We start from the raw sequence: 21,726 nt of genomic DNA on the forward strand, positions 1-21,726 counted from the left end.
ACACCAAGGAACTTGAAGCTCTCAACCTGTTCCACTACAGCCCCGTCGATGAGAATGGGGGCGTGCTCAGTCCTCTTTTTTTTCCTGTAGTCCACAATCATCTCCTTTGTCTTTGTCACGTTGAGGGAGAGGTTGTTATCCTGGCACCACACGGCCAGGTCTCTGACCTCCTCCCTATAGGCTGTCTCATCGTTATCGGTGATCAGGCCGTGGCAGATGTGTTGTTACCTACCCTTACCACCTGGGGGCGGCCCGTCAGGAAGTCCACGATCCAGTTGCAGAGGGAGGTGTTTAGTCCCAGGATCCTTAGCTTAGTGATGAACTTTGAGGGCACTATGGTGTTGAACGCATCATCTGTGGATCTGTTGGGGCGGTATGCAAATTGGAGTGAGTCTAGGGTTTCTGGGATGATGGTGTTGATGTGAGCCATGACCAGCCTTTCAAAGCACTTCATGGCTACAGACGTCAGTGCTACGGGTCGGTAGTCATTTAGGCAGGTTATCTTAGTGTCCTTGGGCACGGGGACTATGGTGGTCTGCTTGAAACATGTTGGTATTACAGACTTAGTCAGGGACATGTTGAAAATGTTGGTGAAGACACTTGCCAGTTGGTCAGCACATGCTCTGAGTACACGTCCTGGTAATCCGTCTGGCCCTGCGGCCTTGTGAATGTTGACCTGCTTAAAAGTCTTACTCACATCGGCTACAGAGAGCGTGATCACATAGTCATCTGGAACAGCTGGTGCTCTCATGCATGCTTCAGTGTTGCTTGCCTCGAAGCGAGCATAGACGTGGTTTAGCTCGTCTGGTAGGCTTGTGTCACTGGGCAGCTTGCGGTTGTGCTTTCCTTTGTAGTCTGTAATAGTTTTCAAGCAACTTCTAAGTGATATAGAGTGAAAACAGCCAAATATATAAAAATCAGACTTTATTAACAACATAGTAGGCCTACTAGAACACATATGACAGATTTGACAAAAAAGCACTTTAAAGAAAATCGAACACGACGGCAGGACGGCTGTGAGTCGCAAAGTGAGAACACCCTTCTGACAGGGTTATGTCGTTGAGTGGAGCATAAGACATTAGGATTTCCAAAAACGCACAGTGGGGGAGAGCCAAATGGCTGCAGCAGACCTGGCTTGAAATAGTATTTGTCTTCTTTCAAATCCTTTGAGTGTTTCATTGAGCCTGTCTGGAGTGACAGATGGGCCAGGTTTGCACTTTTGGGACTATTCAAGCAAGCTTAGCTAAGCGCAGTGAAAAAGTAGCAGAAACACACATTTGAACCCAGGTCTGCTATGCACTGAATAATGTAGAAATGCTTTGTTCTTTCTCGAAGAATGCAGATCTCCAGAATGTGAGAGATGCTTCAACAAAGACTTCTGCACTAAATGTAAGGGAGGATTTCATCTGTTCAAAGGCACGTGCTACAGCAGCTGTCCAGATGGCACCTTTCCCCACCTAACAGACTGCATCGGTGAGTGATTTAAAGATATAACTGAGGTAATGATAGGGCCTATATTTAATATATTTATCAATAAACTCAGTGCTTTCAAAGTATATCTAATACATTTGTATGGGTTTACAAAGCCAAATAAATAGATATTCAGCTGATTGTAAAGATCAACTGTATAGTTTTGACATCTGCAGAATGTAAAGGTATGCAGGTGCGCTTTCAATAGGGGAGAGTGGGATAAGTTGAGCCGAAGGGTTAGTTGAGCCACCCCTTGTTTGTAGGAAACTATATATCAAATTAATCCTGTGACCAAATATTTAGGAATAGGTTATCATTTTATGGAGTCTGTGAAGGAAGACACCACATGGAAAAAGCGATAAGCAAGTTAGGTCAAATTAATTTATTGTGTTATAGGTTTGATCATGCTTGTATCTAAACCAAAGTAGATACAGTAGTTTTACGATTTTTTTTTAATCAGTTGGGGTCTCTATAAGCTACAATATGTGATCCTAAAACTAGCATGAAAGTGCATAATTGTAGCTGTGTGGGCTAAGCTAGTCAAAATGTTTGCCTTGGGGTAAGTTGAGCCAATGGCCACCATACCCCATACAAATGATTATATTTTGTCCGTTTTATGCATAGTATTCTTGCAATGTGCCATGCATATGAACTCAATATGCGCATTTGTATTATTACGGAGCAGACATCATCATGGTCCGTGTATACAAACGTAAAACAAGCAAGGGTCTAACTACCCTTGAGAATCTTGAGAGAGCAGCCAAGGAAGTGAGAGAAGGGAAGAAGTCCAGTATGAACTTTCTAAACATATCAATCATTTCGCAGACCAGTTTCATGGGCTTAGTAGCCTCAAATGCAGAGAACTTGCCTATCGAAACATAATATCTATCCTAGACAACTGGTCAAGAAATGAAAGGGTAAGCGATATTGAACAGAAAGAGCTACAGTATATCTTAATCTAGGCACATATTTAAGATATACAATATAACACACCCCCATTACATGAATTAAACTTTGACCTTCCATCACCCACTGTCACAGGACACCATCACCCACTTACCCCAAGGCGGCTCAACTTACCCTGTCCCTATGCTCAATTAGGGACAGGGTAAGTTGATAACAAGATGGCGCTGACAGACATGGTTGCCTTGTTCCTAGCTCCTAGCTAACTATGCAGTATTTTGTTTTTTTTGTGTGTGATTGCTTGCATTATTTGCTCAGAACGTTACTTGCATTATTACCTACAGCCGAAATTTTTTTTGGATATTAGATCGGCGGTCTCTCACCAGCAATTCGACTTTCCTGAATTGGATCCTTTGTTTGAACTCCCAGAGGCAATTCCATTCATCCCACCGGCTGCTCTAAGACGCCGTCGCCAGAGAAGAGGAATAAGGTCTGGGCTCCTAGTCAGACTCAGGAGGCGTGCATAATGTCCACTACTTCCGAGTGTATTTCTCGCAAACACTCAGTCCCTGGACAATAAATTAGATGAGCTCAGGACGAGGATCTCCTTCCAGAGAGACATCAGGGACTGTAACATACTGGCTCTCACCAGGATATACTGTCCCCATCCATTCAGCCAGCGGGGTTCTTCGTCCATCACACAGACAGGGAGAAAAAACTGCGGTGTATGTTTCATGATTAACTACTTATGGCGTGATTGTGGTAACATACAGGAACACAAGTCCTTTTGTTCTCCCGATCTGGAATACCTCACCATCAAATGTCGACCGCATTACCTCCTGAGATGATAATTTTCTTCTGTCATTGTCACGGCTGTGTACACTACCGGTCAAAAGTTTTAGAACACCTACTCATTCAAGCGTTTTTCTTTATTTTGACTATTTTCAATATTGTAGAATAAAGACAAAACTATTAAATAACACATATGGAATCATGTAGTAACCAAAAAAGTGTTCAACAAATCAAAATATATTTTATATTTGAGATTCTTCAAATAGCCACTCTTTGCCTTGATGACAGCTTTGCACACTCTTGGCATTCTCTCAACCAGCTTCATGAGGTATTCACCTGGAATGCATTTCAATGAACAGGTGTGCCTTCTTAAAAGTTAATCAGTTTGAGCCAATCAGTTGTGTTGTGACAAGGTAGGGGGGCCCCCAACCAGAAGATAGCCCTATTTGGTAAAAGACCAAGTCCATATTATGGCAAGAACAGCTCAAATAAGCAAAGAGAAACAACAGTCCATCATTACTCTAAGTCATGAAGGTCAGTCAATACGGAACATTTCAAGAACTTTGAAAGTTTCTTCAAGTGCAGTCGCAAAACCATCAAGCGCTATGATGAAACTCACTCTCATAAGGACCGCCACAGGAATGGAGTTACCATCCTCAGAAATTGCAGCCCAAATAAATGCTTCACAGATTTCAAGTAACAGACACATCTCAACATCAACTGTTCAGGGGAGACTGTGTGAATCAGGCCTTCATGGTCGAATTGCTGCAAAGAAACCATTACTAAAGGGCCAAGAAACACGAGCAATGGACATTAGACCGGTGAAATTTTGTCCTATGGTCTGGAGTCCAAATTTGAGATTTTTGGTTCCAACCGCTGTGTCTTTGCGAGACGCGGTGTGGGTGAACGGATGATCTCCGCATGTGTATTTCCCACCGTAAAGCATGGAGGAGGAGGTGTTATGGTGTGGGGGTGCTTTGCTGGTGACACTGTCTGTGATTTATTTAGAATTCAAGGCACACTTAACCAGCATGGCTACCACAGCATTCTGCAGCGATAAGCCATCCCATCTGGTTTAGGCTTAGTGGGACTATCATTTGTTTTTCAACAGGACAATGACCCAACACACCTCCACGCTGTGTAAGGGCTATTTTACCAAGAAGGAGAGTGCTGCATCAGATGACCTGGCCTCCTCAATCCCCCGACCTCAAACAAGATGGTTTGGGATGAGTCGGACCGCAGAGTGAAGGAAAAGCAGCCAACAAGTGCTCAGCATATGTGGGAACTCCTTCAAGACTGTTGGAAAAGCATTCCAGGTGAAGCTGGTTGAGAGAATGCCAAGAGTGTGCAAACCTGTCATTTTACATATCATCAAGGCAAAGGGTGGCGATTTGAAAAATCTCAAATATAAAATATATGTTGTTGAACACTTGTTTTGTTACTACATGATTCCATATGTGTTATTTCATAGTTTTAATGTCTACACTATTATTCTACAATGTAGAAAATAGTAAAAATAAAGAAAAACCCTTGAATGAGTAGGTGTTCTAAAACTTTTGACCGGTAGTGTCACGACTTCCTCCGAAGCTGCCTCCTTCGGCGTTCGTCGTCACCGGCCTTCTAGCCACTGCCGCTCCTCTTCTCATCATTCCATTTGATTTGTCTTGTTTTTTACACACACCTGGTTCATATCCCCTCATCAGTCCCTGTATAAGTATTCCCTCTGCCTCCCATGTCTTTGTGTGTGATTGTTTCTATGGGAGGTGTCGATAGCTCGGTGGAGCATTATGTACTTTATCGCAGGGATATTCACCTGTGTGTTTTGTTTTCCCCAGTGCACCGTTAAGTCGCACTGTAGTTGTTATATGCATTGCTTCGAACCGCTGTATTGGCCGAATAAACCATTATTCTGTGATTTACACCTCCTGCGCCTGACTCCGTCCAAATCACCTGCTACAGAATCACACACCCAAACAGCATGGAGTCAGCAGTAGTGGGGAATATGCCTGGAGTCGTTGAGCGGGTCCGGGAGCATTCCAACATGTTAGCCAGCTTGGGAAAAGCGATGGATCGAGTTCTCCAGGCCAGCACCTGGAGAGGAGAGGACCTGACCCTGCGGAACCAGCTGAGCGACCGGATCCAGCCACCAACACACCAGCACCCAGAGGTATTCACCTGTCTCGACCGAGGGAATATGACGGGACAGCGGCCATGCTGCCAGGGTTTCCTCCTGCAGCTGGACCTCTATTTCAACACCATCAGCCCTGCTCCATCGGATCGGGAGAAGGTGTCCGCCCTCGTCTCCTGCCTCTCGGGGAAAGCCCTGGAATGGGCCAACGCGGTCTGGAGTAAAGGAGGAGACACGTTGACGGAGAATTATCTCGCCTCTTCCGGGCAGTCTTCGATCATCCCCCCGAAGGAAGAGAGGCGGGCGAGCGTCTGGTCCATCTGAGGCAGGGGACGAGGACCGCGCAAGACTTTGCCCTGGAGTTTAGAACTCTAGCGGCTGGGTCCGGGTGGAACGAGCGGGCCCTCATCGACCACTTCTGATACAGCCTGCGTGAGGACGTCCGAAGGAAGCTAGCCTGCCGGGAAACCACGTTGACCTTCAACCAACTGGTGGACATGGCCATCCGGTTGGACAACCTGCTGGCTTCGAGAGGACGTCCTGGAAGGGGCCTGCCCATTTCATCCCCCTTCAACCCGGATCACAGGAAACCGTATATCCTGAGGCCGCATTTGTTGTAGCTGGGGACTTTAATAAAGGAAATCTGAGGAAAACGCTACCGAAGTTCTGTGTTACTTGTGCATCGATAACTCTGGACAATTGCTATTCCCCCTTCCGTGACGGCTACAAGGCCCTCCCCCGCCCTCTTTTCGGCAAATCAGATCATACCTCCATTTTGCTCCTCCCCTCCTATAGTCAGAAACTTAAACAGGAAGTTTAAGGACTGTTCAAAGTTGGTTTGACAAATCAAAATCTATACTTCAAGTTTTGATCAAGTGGACTGGGAAATGTTCCGTGTTGCCTCTGAGAATAGTGTTGAAGTATACACTGAGTCGGTGACGGAGTACATTAGGAAGTGAGTAGAGGATGTTGTTACCACTGTGACAATTAGAACTTATCCAAACCAAAAACCATGGATAGATGTTAGCATTTGCGCTAAACTAAAAGCGCGAAGAACCGCATTTAACCACAGCAAGGTGACTGGAAACAAGGAAGTGTACAAACAGACCAGTTATGCCCTCCGTAAGGCAATCAAAGAGGCAAAATGATAGTACAAGGACAAAATGGAGACACAATTCAATGGCTCAGACACGAGACGTATGTGGCAGGGACTCAAGGATTATGAAGGGAAGGACAGCCACGCCGTGGACACTGACGCCTCGCTCCCGGGCAAGCTAAACACCTTCTTCGCCTGCTTCGAGGAAAACACAGAGCCAGCGACGCAGGCCAACGCCACTCAAGAGGACTGTAAGCTCTTGTTCTCTGTGGCCGACGTGAGTAAGAAATGTAAGCGTGTTAACCCTTGCGAGGGTGCCGGCCCAGACGGCATCCCAAGTGCTGTCCTCAGAGCATGTGCAGACCAGCTGGCTGGAGTGTTTACGGACATATTCAATCTCTCCCTATCCCAGTCTGTTGTCCCCACTTGCTTCAGGATGTCCACCATTGTTCCTATACCGAAGAAAGCGAAACACGCTGTCATACATCTCAATCCAGAGCATCCCAAACATGCTCAATGGGTGAGTATGAAGGCCATGGAAGAACTGGGACATTTTCAGATTCCAGATTTGCAGTGCAATATCATGCTGAAATATGAGGTGATGGTGGCGGATGAATGGCACAACAATGAGCCTCAGAATGTCGTCACGGTATCTCTGTGCATTCAAATTGCCATCGATAAAATGCAATTGTGTTTGTTGTCCGTAGCTTATGCCTGCCCATACCATAACCCCACCGCCACCATGGGGCACTCTGTTCACAACGTTGACATCAACAAAACCGCTCGCCCATACGACGCCATACACGTGGTCTGCCATCTGTCCGGTACAGTTGAAACCGGGATTCATCCGTGAAGAGCACACTTCTCCAGCGTGTCAGTGGTCATCAAAGGTGAGTATTTTCCCATTGAAGTTGGTTATGACGCCGAGTTGCAGTCAGGTCAAGACCCTGGTGAGTATAACGACCACGCAGATGAGCTTCCCTGAGACAATTTCTGACAGTTTGTGCAGACATTGTTCAGTTGTGCAAACCCACAGTTTCATCAACTGTCTGGTGAAGAAGCCGGATGTGGAGGTCCTGGGCTGGCGTGGTTAATCATAGTCTGCGGTTTTGAGACCGATTGGACGTACTGCCAAATTCTCTAAAATGACGTTAGAGGTGGCTTATGGTAGAGAAATTAATATTCAATTCTCTGGCAACAGCTCTGGTGGACATTCCTGCAGTCAGCATGCCAATTGCACGCTTCTGTGGCATTGTGTTGTGTGACAAAACTGCACATTTTAGAATGGCCTTTTATTGTCCCCAGCACAATGTGCACCTGTGTAATGATCATGCTGTTTAATCTGCTTCTTGATATGCCACACCTGTCAGGTGGATGGATTATCTTGGCAAAGGAGAAATGCTCACTAACTGCAGGAATGTCCACCAGAGCTGTTGCCAGAGAATTTAATGTTAATTTCTTTACCATGTCGTTTTAGAGAATTTGGCAGTACGTCCAACCGGCTACACAACCGCAAACCACGTGTAACCGCGCCAGCCCAGGACCGCCACATCTGGCTTCTTCACCTGCGGGATCGTCTGAAACTAATCACCAAGGAGCTGATGAAACTGAGGAGTATTTCTGTCTATAATAAAACCCTTTTGTGGGGAAAATATCATTCTGATTGGCTGGTTCTTGTTCCCCAGTGGGTGGGCCTGGCTCCCAAGTGGGTGGGACTATGCCCTCCCAGGCCCACACATGGCTACGTCCCTGCCCAGTCATGTGTAATCCATAGATTAGGGCCTAATTCATTTATTTCCATTGTCTGATTTCCTTATATAAACTGTAACTCAGTATAAATTGTTATTTATATTCCGGAGTCTGACATTGATCGTTCTGATATTTCTTAATTTCTTAATTTACATTTTTGGGATTTGTGTGTATTGTTTTGTATTGTTCAGTATACTGCACTGTTGGAAAGCATTTCGCTGCACCTGCGATAACATCTGAAAAACGCGACCAATACAATTTTATTTAAAAAAAACATTTTAAAAAACATATGTAAGAGCGAAAACTGTAATGTTGACATTAATTATAATTATTTCCAGGGGTACACTATATCCAGAAATATGTAGATATCTTTGTTAGAAAGAATACTATATTTACCTTGACATAGTGATGCTGAATGTAAAAATGGCTCAACTTACCCCAATCTCCCCTACCTGTGTCTCTAGCTAGTCCACTCTGATGTATTTGTCTAAAGTATTTCGTTTCCGCTGTGTTTTTAGAAGGCTGTGCGTTCAGCGTTGTGGGTGACTGGGGAGAGTGGAGCCCCTGTCTCCGCAACGGCCTGAGCTGTGGCTTCAGGTGGGGGCGCCAGACTAGGACCCGCATGCTGTCCTTGAGAGTGCCTGATGATAAGGCATTGCTCTGTCCATCTCAAAGTAAGAGGTGCAGAATGAAAAAGAGATGCCCCGAAGGTGAGCTGAACATGATGGTCTGAAACAGTATTGGGAATACTGTATTCCATCTCTCTCTTTTCCTCTCAGACAAACATAGTCATGTGACAAAATGTTGGCTGTATTTCTGCAGTATCATCTGAACAAAATAAGGTTTACTCCTACCCTGGCTAAGAAAAGCATAATCTTTGCCTAGTATGATTTTTTTATATTTCATTTGCTGTTAATAAATGAGGAAAGATACGCTTCGGCTATCGTCCTGAAGTTAGACATATAATTTGTTCTCTATTTTCTGACAGAATCAGTCCAAACCCAATTAAAAATATATTTCTAAACGCCCCACTGTGAAATGTTGTTTTACCTAAGCATTCAGGGCTATGATAAGGCAACTCCCCAGTAGTTATATCCACAACAACAGAAGTAAACATTGTATTCAATAACTTGTTTTTGACTTGGCACGTGGTTGCCAATATTTTGTTTTCTTGTTCATGAAATGAATCATAGATGTCATATGTATATTTCTCAGCCATTAGCTGGTAGCAAGGCTCTTCATTGCTACCCCCCCAAAACACGTCCGTTGTGGTTTTTTTAATTAGAGATATTTTCTGTTTAAGCAGCAAGTATTTTTCCCTCTTGATGCTACACTGGAAAGCATTTCTTTGCTGCAATTATCATTGTCATTGGCAGATCAGATGTCCAGTGGTATTAAAAGACGGAGAAACATGATCTGCTGAGCTCAAATTTGGAACAGCCATCACCCAGGCTTAATGACATCCATCTGTGATGAAAAGGCACTGTGGCATTTTCTGACATTCCTCTGTTCTCCTAGATTAGTTTACATCTTTTAATTTCCATTCACATTGTTAATACTTTCAGATGAAAGTCCTAGTCCACATTGTGTTTTGGTCTCTTTCACAATTGACAACAGCATTAATGGAGACTCATAGGAACCACCACTGTGTTGAGCTGAATGACAAACAATGAGTGGTCAAGTCATCCAATGAGCATTGATTGCATGAAAGAATTCGGAACACTTGTTTTTCCTAATAGCCTGGTTGATTATGTTATGGAAGTGTATGACCAACTTTAGGAAAGATGGTATTTCTGTCATTAAGTCATAGTTATGCCACCTTGTGATTTTAGATCCCCATTTGAATAGAGCAGTTGAGCATTACAGGTTTGTCAAATAAACATAATTACAGTTCATTAGTGCAGTTTGTGCAGATGTGATTTTCAGTGAGTTTATGTTTCGCATTAGGCCTAAGCGAAGTACAGTAATATTCACATCATATTTAGCATCTTTTAGGCACATACTGATATCGTAGCCCTTTCCTGCAGTCAAATGACCTAGTGGCCTCATATGTCAAACGGTTTTGTTATATTTCAGTCTTCTGTGATGTATATAAAGTGTAATATTGGGATGCAAACTCAAAATTGAATACATTTCAACTCTATATCTTACATGGTACAGGTGTCTTCTTCTTTTTAAGCCCATAACCATGTGTGTGAGGTGTATACTTTTGTTTCAAAGTATATTTGTTTAAGACTACCAAGAAACACTGTGTGACCCTGATTTAGCCTACTGCAGTAAAAGGTTAAATTTTTTAAATATTTTTTTATTTCACCTTTATTTAACCAGGTAAGCCAGTTGAGAACAAGTTCTCATTTACAACTGCGACCTGGCCAATATAAAGCAAAGCAGTGCGATAAAAACAACAACACAGAGTTACATATGGGGTAAAAAAACATAAAGTAAACAAATACAACAGAAAATATATATACAGTGTGTGCAAATGTAGCAAGTTATGGAGGTAAGGCAATAAATAGGCTATAGTGCAAAATAATTACAATTAGTATTAACACTGGAATGCTAGATGTGCAAGAGATTATGTGCAAATAGAGATACTGGGGTGCAAAAGAGCAAAATAAATAACAATATAGGGATGAGGTAGTTGGGTGGGCTAATTTCAGATGGGCTGTGTACAGGTGCAGTGATCGGTAAGGTGCTCTGACAACTGATGCTTAAAGTTAGTGAGGGAGATAAGAGTCTCCAGCTTCAGAGATTTTTGCAATTCGTTCCAGTCATTGGCAGCAGAGAACTGGAAGGAATGGCGGCCAAAGGAGGTGTTGGCTTTGGGGATGACCAGTGAGATATACCTGCTGGAGCGCAGACTACGGGTGGGTGCTGCTATGGTGACCAATGAGCTAAGATAAGGCGGGGATTTGCCTAGCAGTGATTTATAGATGGCCTGGAGCCAGTGGGTTTGACGACGAACATGTAGTGAGGACCAGCCAACAAGAGCGTACAGGTCACAGTGGTGGGTAGTGTATGGGGCTTTGGAGACAAAACAGATGGCACTGTGATAGACTACATCCAATTTGCTGAGTAGAGTGTTGGAGGCTATTTTGTAAATGACATCGCCGAAGTCAAGGATCGGTAGGATAGTCAGTTTTACGAGGGCATGTTTGGCAGCATGAGTGAAGGAGGCTTTGTTGCGAAATAGGAAGCCGATTCTAGATTTAACTTTGGATTGGAGATTCTTAATGTGAGTCTGGAAGGAGAGTTTACAGTCTAACCAGACACCTAGGTATTTGTAGTTGTCCACATACTCTAGGTCAGACCCGTCGAGAGTAGTGATTCTAGTCGGGTGGGTGGGTGCCAGCAGCGTTCGATTGAAGAGCATGCATTTAGTTTTACTAGTGTTTAAGAGCAGTTGGAGGCTACTGAAGGAGTGTGAAATGGTCCAAACTTGAGTGTAATGTACGTTCTAATCATTCAGTTATACAAACATATGTATCAAGTCATTTTGATAGATATTTAAGTATTTATTGCGCTGTTCATATACTGTATATATATCCGAACTGATTTTGACTGACCGTTTTAAGAATGAATAGGGCTTACGACTGAAATGTATGACTCAGCATAGTATTTCAGTAATGTATAGTAATTTACAGTACATTATTGAGCTCAGTGGCCTGCAGAAAACACATGGAACCAACTAAAATAGGGGTAGCGTACACTGTAATGCAAAACATAGTCAACTCCCAGACATCATATGCGTTACATTATCAAGTTGCAATTTTTTCAAACCCCCCCAGGCCATGTGAAACTGTAAGAGTTCATGTACTCATTAGTTGGGTATGGTTTTTTATACTTTATCATATAAGCTCCAATTGTGTTTCGCGAAAAGCAAATAAAGCTCATAGATACTGTATAAGAAATAGCCTACAGCGCAGTTGTTAAAACAATGAAAACAACAAGTTTGTAGAGTCTGTTGTTCTTTGGAGGGTGATATTTAGAAAAACAACAACTTAACTTAGCGTAGTGTTTCACAATCCTAGACCTGGGGACCCAACGGGGTACATATTTTTGTTTTAGCCCTAGCACTAACACACTTGATACAACTAATTAACTCATCATCAGGTGATTAGTTGAATCAGGTGTCTTAGAGCTTTAGGGCAAAAACATATATATGCACCCCTTTTGATCCCCAGAGCCAGGATTGGGAAACCCTGGCCTTTAGCTATTGATGTAAACATACTCTCATCTTGTAGCAATAGCCACGGTTTACCAGCTGTGCTCCACTGTTAAGTTTGAGGACTTGACGTCAATACGAAGCATGTCTGCATGGGGGCTGCATATCATCACAGACACATTCTGCAAACCGCTTCATCCCGAGGTTTATACCGTTGCTGTTCGGCGCTAATTGTAGATTATTCTTTCTTAATTTACAATGTGTGGTGGCAATTTGTAGGATCTCCCATCAGCATTAAATGATGCTATCAATCAATGTTCATTATGACCTCTGTACCGTCTGATCACTATGATAAGAGATATTATAACTATGATAACACAATCATTTTGATCTGTTGATCCAGGTAAAAAATATTTTAGAACTTAGTGTGTGGCAAAAACACAGGCAGATAATTATTTTCAGGAAAAGGAACCATTTGGTTTACTGAATTAGTTTGTTTGAGTGAAAGGTTGCTAATAGTTGTCATCTATTTCTTCTTCTTTTTCTCCTTTTTCTTTGTCTTCTTCTTCTTCTTCTGCTGTTACTTTATATGCATTTATTTCAGTCCTTTCCGGACAAAACGGACACAGATGCAAGTTAATAATTCCTTTGATTACTTAAAGGTGCATACTTTTTTCCTTACAAATTGGCTTCTGGTGTACTGTTTTAATGTATTGAGACCTGCTCTGCAATACTATGTCTTTTGTTTTCAACAGTTGTAATTGTATTGAAAAGATCTGCCCGTAAATAAGAGTGAAATGTGTAATAACCTCTGATTGATTTAACATTTGAGTTTGGATCTGTTTATGTGGAGAGCCAAGAACAGTCTCTGACCATACTTCCCTAATAACAAGATTAAAACACTGATTTCAAACAAGGAAATTACAGTGACCAAAACATCTCATCCAAATGAAAAGCATGTTGGATAAATGTTTCCTGCCTTTCAAAACAGTTGAAGTCTTATGTTCTGAATCTATCAAGACAAATACATAACCCCAATGTTAGTTTTCAACTGCATGGGGGTCCAAAGCTCTACTAACATGAGAATCTTGTTGACTTCGGAATGTATTAATCCAGGACACATTTTCAGCCAAATTTGGTAGCTTTAGCGTAGACTTACTTTTAGTCCCTTCTATTTAGCTAGTTATCTCTTTGTTCTTACCGCACTGTTAAGGAAAATATATCTGGCTTTGACAATGGTTTATATGCTGCAACAATGCAGGGAATATGATTTTGCAACAATGCAAGCAAGGTATAAAGCCATAATAAACCATAAAAATATCCATTGCATGAAAATGTTTAATACATGGTAACCCTTAACCTTAAGTGTTACCTTTACCTTCTCTGATATCTATGTATAGTAATACTTTATTTAAAGCATCCAGGTATAATGCATTATAATGCAGTTATAATAGATTGTAAGACTTGTCATGAGCACGTATGACCCCTTTATAATGTCTTATAATCATATCATAATGACCTGGACTAAATAACAGCCAGTTTATGAAACAGCCAGTTTATAAAGGTTTTATGCATAAAGTTAAAAAGCATTATACCTGAACGCTTAACCGCAATAGAGTTTAGCATCAGGGTCCTTTTGTAAAGCTCATATGCAGCCTCTAATATACTTCATCTCAGTGCATAAGCAACTAGTCTTACACACCAGTGCTCAGTCATATCAGTACCAAATCAACAGTGTGCATCTCTTTCACTCTAGCTTTTATATGGTAATTGTTTATATTATTGGGTGTATAATATAGACAAAAGAGAATATAGACAAGACAAAAGAGATGATCGTGGACTACAGGAAACGGAGGGCCGAGCACGCCCCCATTCACATCGACAGGGCTGTAGTGGAGCAAGTCGAGAGCTTCACATTTATCGGTGTCCACATCACTAAGGACCTATCATGGTCCAAACACACCAACATAGTTGTGAAGAGGGCATGACAACGCCTCTTCCACCTCAGGACGCTGAAAAGATTTGGCATGGGCCCTCAGATCCTCAAAAAGTTATACAGCTGCACCATTGAGAGCATCTTGACTGGTTGCATCACCGCTTGGTATGGCAAGTGCTTGGCATCCGACCGCAAGGCACTACAGAGGGTAGTGCGTACGGCCCAGTACATCACTGGGGCCGAGCTCCCTGCCATCCAGGCCCTCTATACCAGGCAGTGTCAGAGGAAGGCCCTAAAAATTGTCAAAGACTTTAGCCACCCAAGTCATAGACTGTTCTCTCTGCTACCGCACGGCAAGCGGTACTGGAGTTCCAAGTCTGGGACCAAAAGGCTCCTGAACAGCTTCTACCCCCAAGCGACCCACTTTTTATTTGCACTGACTCTCTTGCACCGGCTCTATGCACACTCACTGGACTCTACCCACACACTCACACATACTACACTGACACTCCAACACACACACACACACACACACACATGCATATTGACGCCACACACACACACACACACACACACACACACACACACACACACACACACACACACACACACACACCAGTGGAGGCTACTGAGGGGAGGACGGCTCATAATAATGGTTGGAATGGAGTCAATGGAATGGTGTTTGATACCAGTCCATTGACTCCATTCCAGCCATTATTATGAGCCGTCCTCCCCTCAGCAGCCTCCACTGACTCACACAGACACTCTTTCACACTCTTTCACACTCTTTCACACTCTTCACATGCACTACTCTGTTTATTGTCTATCTTGATTGCCTAATCACTTTTACCCCTACCTACATGTACATATTACCTCAATTACCTCAACTACCTCAAACCCCTGCAAACTGACTCGGAACCGGTACTCCTTGTATATAGACTTGTTATTGTTATTTTGTTGTGTTACTATTTCCTTTTAGATTTTTAGGAAATTTTTCCTAGTTTTTAACTCTGCATTGTTGGGAAAGGGCTCGTAAGTAAGTCTAAACCTGTTGTATTTGGCACGTGACAAATACAATTTGATTTCATTTGAAGCTAGGATTTACAGTATTAAGTTGATCTTTCGAATATGATCAAGGTCTATATCAAGATGTTACAACCCACATGATGGAGTAACCACTGCCTTGATGTGATGTCATCATTGAGCGCCTGTGGTGTTCAGTCCCCTGGTAAAAGGGCCCTGTCTGAGTAGTGCATCTGCATCCGCCGGCTCTCCCATTTCCGTGATTGATGTTGGCAATAGAGACTGATCTTGTGCTTCTGAGGTTTTCTCGTCATTTGATGAAGAGGCCAGTTTTCCAGTTAGGAGGACATGAAGATGGTTAGCTTTCAAGACATTTCCCAAGGCTCCAACAGGGCTAACTCTTGGCCCTCCAGTATGGAAATCTAATTTGGTCGTGATCTGCAACAGATACCAAGATATTGGTTTACACCCTCCCACAAAAAAGCCTCCCCCCCACACACACACACACACACACACACACACACACCCACGTATGCATACCCACCCACACCAACACATACACACACACACGCAGAGAAACACACACTAGCAAAGTACAGAGGCATTTCAGGACAACCAAACTTTAATTCCCATTCTTTGAAAACTACCTCAATCAAACCAAACATCCCAAAAATACACAGATCATCTTTAATATAGTCCAGATGACAATGAACATGGGATTCTGTACCCTAGTCTCCCATTTTGGTTGCCATGGTGCCCTTATGGCAGCCTAGGATGATTGCGCTGCTATTTTATTAGCAATTTAGTTTTTTATGTGCATTTTTATTTCGTTTTTGAGTAGCTAATCAACTACTGATCGTTTTAATCTAGTCATTTTGAGCCTCAACGTCAGAACCGGATATTAGAGTTTTTGCTTTCAACAAAGTCTAGCTAGCCAGCTGATTGTTTTCTTTTGAATTCCTGCACTGAAGTGATTCACCTATTATCTCCTGGAGGACTAGAAAGGACCACAAAGTACAGGAATGGGGGACACTTGCATCTTTTACTCAGGAAAATTGACTTCTTCAACTTGGAATCCTATGGAGACTTTAACATTCATGTGGACTCTGATGAATGTGCTTTCGCCAGAGACTTTATGGCCCTGTTGGATTGCTTCAACTTCACACAGCATGTAACCCCCCCCATGACAGAGGCCATGTACTTGACCTTGTGTGCACAATTGGCATGGCTCCCTCCAACCTCTCAGGTCTGGACATACCCATCTCTGACCACAAGGCCATACTGTTCAGTGTGCCCGCCCCATACCCAAGCCCACCAACAAACGCACCATCACCTACAGAAATATAAAAAAGATTAACACTGCTGAGCTAATGGATATGCTGCAATCACATGACACCCCTGAACCTCAGGAAGTACCAGTGACTCGCTCAATACGGAAGTGGTCAGATGACACAGATGCTAAGCTACAGGACTGTTTTGCTAGCACAGACTGGAATATGTTCCGGGACTCATCCGATAGTATTGAGGAGAATATCACATCAGTCACCGGCTTCATCAATAAGTGCATCAATAAGTGTCCTCATAGTTGATTGTACGTACATACCACAACCAGAAGCCATGGATTACAGAAAACATCCGCACTGAGCTAAAGGGTAGAACTGCCGCTTTCAAGGAGTGGGACTCTAACCCGGACGCTTATAAGAAATCCCGCTATGCCCTCAGACGAACCATCAAACAGGCAAAGCGTCAATACAGGACTAAGATTGAATCCTACTACACCGGCTCTGATGCTCGTCAGATGTGGCAGGGCTTGCAAACTATTACGGAGAACAAAGGGAAGCCCAGCCGCGAGCTGCCCAGTGACACAAGCCTACCAGACGAGCTAAATGACTTCTATGCGCGCTTTGAGGCAAGCAACACTGAAGCATGCATGAGAGCACCAGCTGTTCCAGATGACTGTGTGATCACGCTTGCCGTAGCCGATGTGTGTAAGAACTTTAAACAGGTCAACATTTACAAGGCCGGATTACCAGGACTTGTACTCCGAGCATGCGCTGACCAACTGACAAGTGTCTTCACTGACATTTTCAAACTGTCCCTGGCCAAGTCTGTAATACCTGCATGTTTCAAGCAGACCACCATAGTCCCTGTGCCCAAGAACACCAAGGTAACCTGCCTAAATGACTACCGACCCGTAGCATTCATAACTGTAGCCATGAAGTGCTTTGAAAGGCTGGTCATGGCTCACATCAACACCATCATTCCAGAAACCCTAGACCCACTCCACTATTGCACTCAACACTGCCCTTTCCCACCTGGACAAAAGAAACGCCCACGTGAGAATGCTATTCATTGACTACAGCTCAGCGTTTGACACCATAGTGCCCTCAAAGCTCATCACTAAGCTAAGGACCCTGGGACTAAACACCTCCCTCTGCAACTGGATCCTGGAGTTCCTGACGGGCCGCCCCCCAGGTGGTAAGGGTAGGTAACAACACATCTGCCACACTGATCCTCAACACAGGGGCCCTTCAGGGACGCGTGCTTAGTCCCCCTCCTGTACTCCCTGTTCACCAATGACTGCATGTCTCTTTTACTTTGTAAAAATAAGCTGTTATGGGACTGTTTTTTTTACTATAACTCTATTGCTAATCAAATGTATTGTAAAGGAAACGAAAACATGCTACATCTTGCAGTAGGCCGTTAGAACAATGCAAAACATATCATTGACTCTATCCAGCGAAGCAAACGATGCCAGCCCACTGAATGAATGACAAATGGATGGAATGGGCGATAATTGTGCAAGTTACTTCACAATCAAATTTTAATTAGGCCTAACTGAATGATGAGGGTGAAGAGATTGATTTAATTTAGAAAAACAATAGTGTAATGATGAATTTGTGTTATGTCTATTCATCAGCATTGGCACTCATGTTAATAATTTGGCCACATGACTTGCAGGTTGATACCATTCTCTTATGTTTTACTTTGTAAAAATAAGCTGTTATCGGACTGTTTTATTTACTATAACTCTCTTTACTAATCACATTATTGTAAGGGAAATGAAAACATTCTACATGTTGCAGTAGGCCGTTAGAATAATGCTAAACCTATCTTTGACTCCAGTGGTATTTATTCATGGCCCCAAGGGAAGCCAGGCTTCCACCTCCCCCCCATCCCAAAAAAGAACATAAAATAATGTATCTCTCTGTGTTTCATCATTTTCCTTCAATTCACAAGAGGCTGAATGTATCTCACAGGAGCAGGCATCCGAGCGAGCGAAACAGCGCCCCTCTGTCTCTCTACGTGTAGGCCATATATCTGATGCTGTCTGGTTCAAACGAGTATTACTTTGTTGCCGCTCGTAGCATTGAAGGCAAGGGAAGCCAGCAAGCACCTGGCCTCCCTTGACAAAAAAGTATAAAAAATGTGCCAATCAGCGTTGAGCTCAACTGTGAATGGTCCTGGCACACCAAAAAAAAGTGTCAAGGGAAGCCAACTTGGATTTGGCGTCACTCCTATCAAATCCCTTTGAGAGCATACGTCATTGACAGAAAATCTTGAATTGTTGCATCTTGTTGTGTTGTTGTCCTCCGGTGGCTAGCTAGCCAGCTAGCTAGCTAATATTGGCCCTTTCCTAAATTAGCCAGGGATGAGATAGGGATTTGGACTTATGGTTTTACTTAATTCTCCGTACTGGCCAATGATTATAATGATGAGAAGGGCGCATCTTGTAATTGACAGATGCAGGGAAAGGAGCATCGCTTGATCAAATTCTCCTTCAGAGTCACATGCAGGTTAAACATTGTGATTTCTATATTCTATCTGAAAGAGCATATTCTGCAGTTTCTATGACACTTACCTTTGTCAAATAACTCTCAAAAATTTCCAAATTGCACTTTTTCCAAGAATATCCGTGCTGTCCATGCATTCAGCGCATGACCACTCGTGCAGCAGCATTGCTCTGGTTACTATAAGCAAAAACCAGCAATATAATAAACGTACAATTAAAATATGCTATTCTGTCGTCAATGGATGAATGGGTGCTAGAAACAAGATATCAACTGATAATGGTGCATGTGACTTCAGTTAAGCTTTGTTTAGTGCTGATGTCGAAACCAAGTACTTGCTCAATGGCTTTCCATAACTGGGGAAAGATGAAACCAGGCCAGTGGGTGAGTGACTGTCTTAGACTGTGTTTAGCGCTGATGTCGAAACAAAGTTATTGCTCAATGGCTTTCCATAACTGGGGAAAGATGAAACCAGGCCAGTGGGTGAGCGACTGTCTTAGACATGAACGCCAACAAAGAAGCTACAGCCGCCAAGCAGGCCCTCTTCCCCAAGCACCACAGCTCCCACTTGGGAAAAATGAGACACAACGTCAAGTCGGCAGGTGCACACGAAACAAGGCCCATGAAAACTGTGTGCATTGTAACCAATTTGTTTGTGGGGCTAGCTCACAAAGCCCCGAAGCTGTATGCTGACTGTGGACCTGAACCATAAAGAGAAGATGAGATTGATTCATGTGTAAAAGCATGGGTATAAGGGCACAATACAGTGTCTGATACAATCAACAAATTACTTTATATCTTGTCATGACTATATTCCCACAAATATTTCTTTATGCAATTAATCCTTTACAATTGTTAATGCACTAGTGCCTTTGTTTAGGAATACCGCAAATAATTTCAGCTGCGCACCTGGCTGGTTACAGTATATTATTATTATTATTATTATTAGTATAATCTTTTTAGTTTCTACTTTGTCAAAATAACCTGTAACTGGACTTTATTAAATACTATAACTCTATTACTAATCAAATCTACAAATAAAGTTGATAAAATTGATTACTCTGTAATGTTTTTATTGTAAGGGAATCGAAAATAAGCTATAGGCCTACATTTTTTCTAGGTCTTTGTAGAATTATACAAAACATATCCTTGACTCTATCTAAACAAATAACTATTGTTTTTTTGTTTTTTATGCATATATTTCCACGAATATTTATTCATGCAATTAAACATTTACAATAGTTTATGCACTATTTATCAAGCATTTATTTATCAAGCATGTTTGCGCACCTTGCAGGTTGATATGCATCTGATCCATATGCTAAAGGTGACGCATGGCAACGTTGTCTAGCGGGTACTTATATGCTGAATGGCGGTTTTAGTGTTAAGGCATGCCTTCCTTTTCTCTGCCGCCTGGTGGTCAAGATTGTAAATGCATCCCTCATATCTGGCATTGTTCCAACTCCTATGAAAACAGCAGCTAAAACTCCCATACTGAAGAAACAGGGTCCATGGCCCAATTTATAAACGCTGCTTACGCACAAAATATGCCCCAAAACATGCGTGCGCCAGTTTTCACGCAGAAGTTGGTATTTATAAAAACTGAACTTGACGTGAGAATGTGCTTATCCTGACGCAAACTTTAGACCATGCGTACGCACAATTTCTAGTTGTTGAAGTATTGCATTGCAAGAAGGCAAAAGTAGACTATAGTAGCCTTGTGCAAATGGGGAATATATGACACTCATCCACAGCAAAAAAAACAGGAAGCCTAGCTAAATATAATAAGTAGATGCAAGCATTTGCTGTTAGTGAGAAGAGTGAAATGTGTTATTTTTCTTACCTTTGCATTCTAAATTAATTGAAATATATTTCCTATTATTTATTACATTTCCCATGATCATTGCAGAATATCTCATTTAATTGGACCCATGTCACAGTTGTAACTAGATAAGCTATTTCAAGGACTTTGCTCTATGCGATCCAATCGGAAGCACAGTTTAACGGTAAAACAGACTATTCACGTTTTCCATTGACATTTGTAGGCTACGTCAGGATACTGTAATGTCAAATTCCTCACCTTTCTGGCCATGTTGAGACAGTTGAGTTCATATTCCTGAAGTAGCCATACAACAAATTACCATGCACATCTCTCATTTAATTGGGCTTATTATTTAATTGGGCCTATTAATGTCAAGTTTTTGCTCTATGCATCCGACATGGAGCGCGGTTTATAACATACAGTAGAATTTAAGAGGTGAACATACAGTTGATCTTTTGCATTGAAGTGTGTAGGCTACCACTGAAAGTAGGCCTACAGTATTTAATTTGTTATGTTATTTAACCTTTATTTAACTAGGCAAGTAAGTTAAGAATAAATTATTATTTACAATGACGACCACCAAAAGGCAAAAGGCCTCCTGCGGGGCTGGGATAATATATATATATATATATATATATATATATATATATATATATATATATATATATATATATATAAATATAGGACCAAACACACATCACAACAAGAGAGACAACACAGCACTACATAAAGAGAGACCTAAGACAACAACATAGCATGGCAGCAACATACGACAACACAGCAAGGTAGCAACCCAACATGAAAACAACATGGTAGCAACACAACAACATGGTAGCAACACAACAACATGG

At 42.4% G+C, this 21,726-nt stretch overlaps 1 protein-coding gene across 1 annotated transcript in view; it reads left to right on the forward strand.

Annotated features, from left to right (window-relative positions):
• Window positions 1-21,726, forward strand: part of rspo4 (R-spondin 4) — a 123,820-nt gene that overhangs the window by 18,374 nt on the left and 83,720 nt on the right. Inside the window, exons 3-5 of the mRNA XM_041887205.2 lie at window positions 1,336-1,473; window positions 8,657-8,848; window positions 14,103-14,138. Coding sequence (XP_041743139.2) covers window positions 1,336-1,473; window positions 8,657-8,848; window positions 14,103-14,138 — 366 coding nt within the window. The remainder of the gene's footprint in view (window positions 1-1,335; window positions 1,474-8,656; window positions 8,849-14,102; window positions 14,139-21,726) is intronic.

Source organism: Coregonus clupeaformis, chromosome 10 (assembly GCF_020615455.1).
Source record: "Coregonus clupeaformis isolate EN_2021a chromosome 10, ASM2061545v1, whole genome shotgun sequence".
Lineage (NCBI taxonomy): Eukaryota > Metazoa > Chordata > Actinopteri > Salmoniformes > Salmonidae > Coregonus > Coregonus clupeaformis.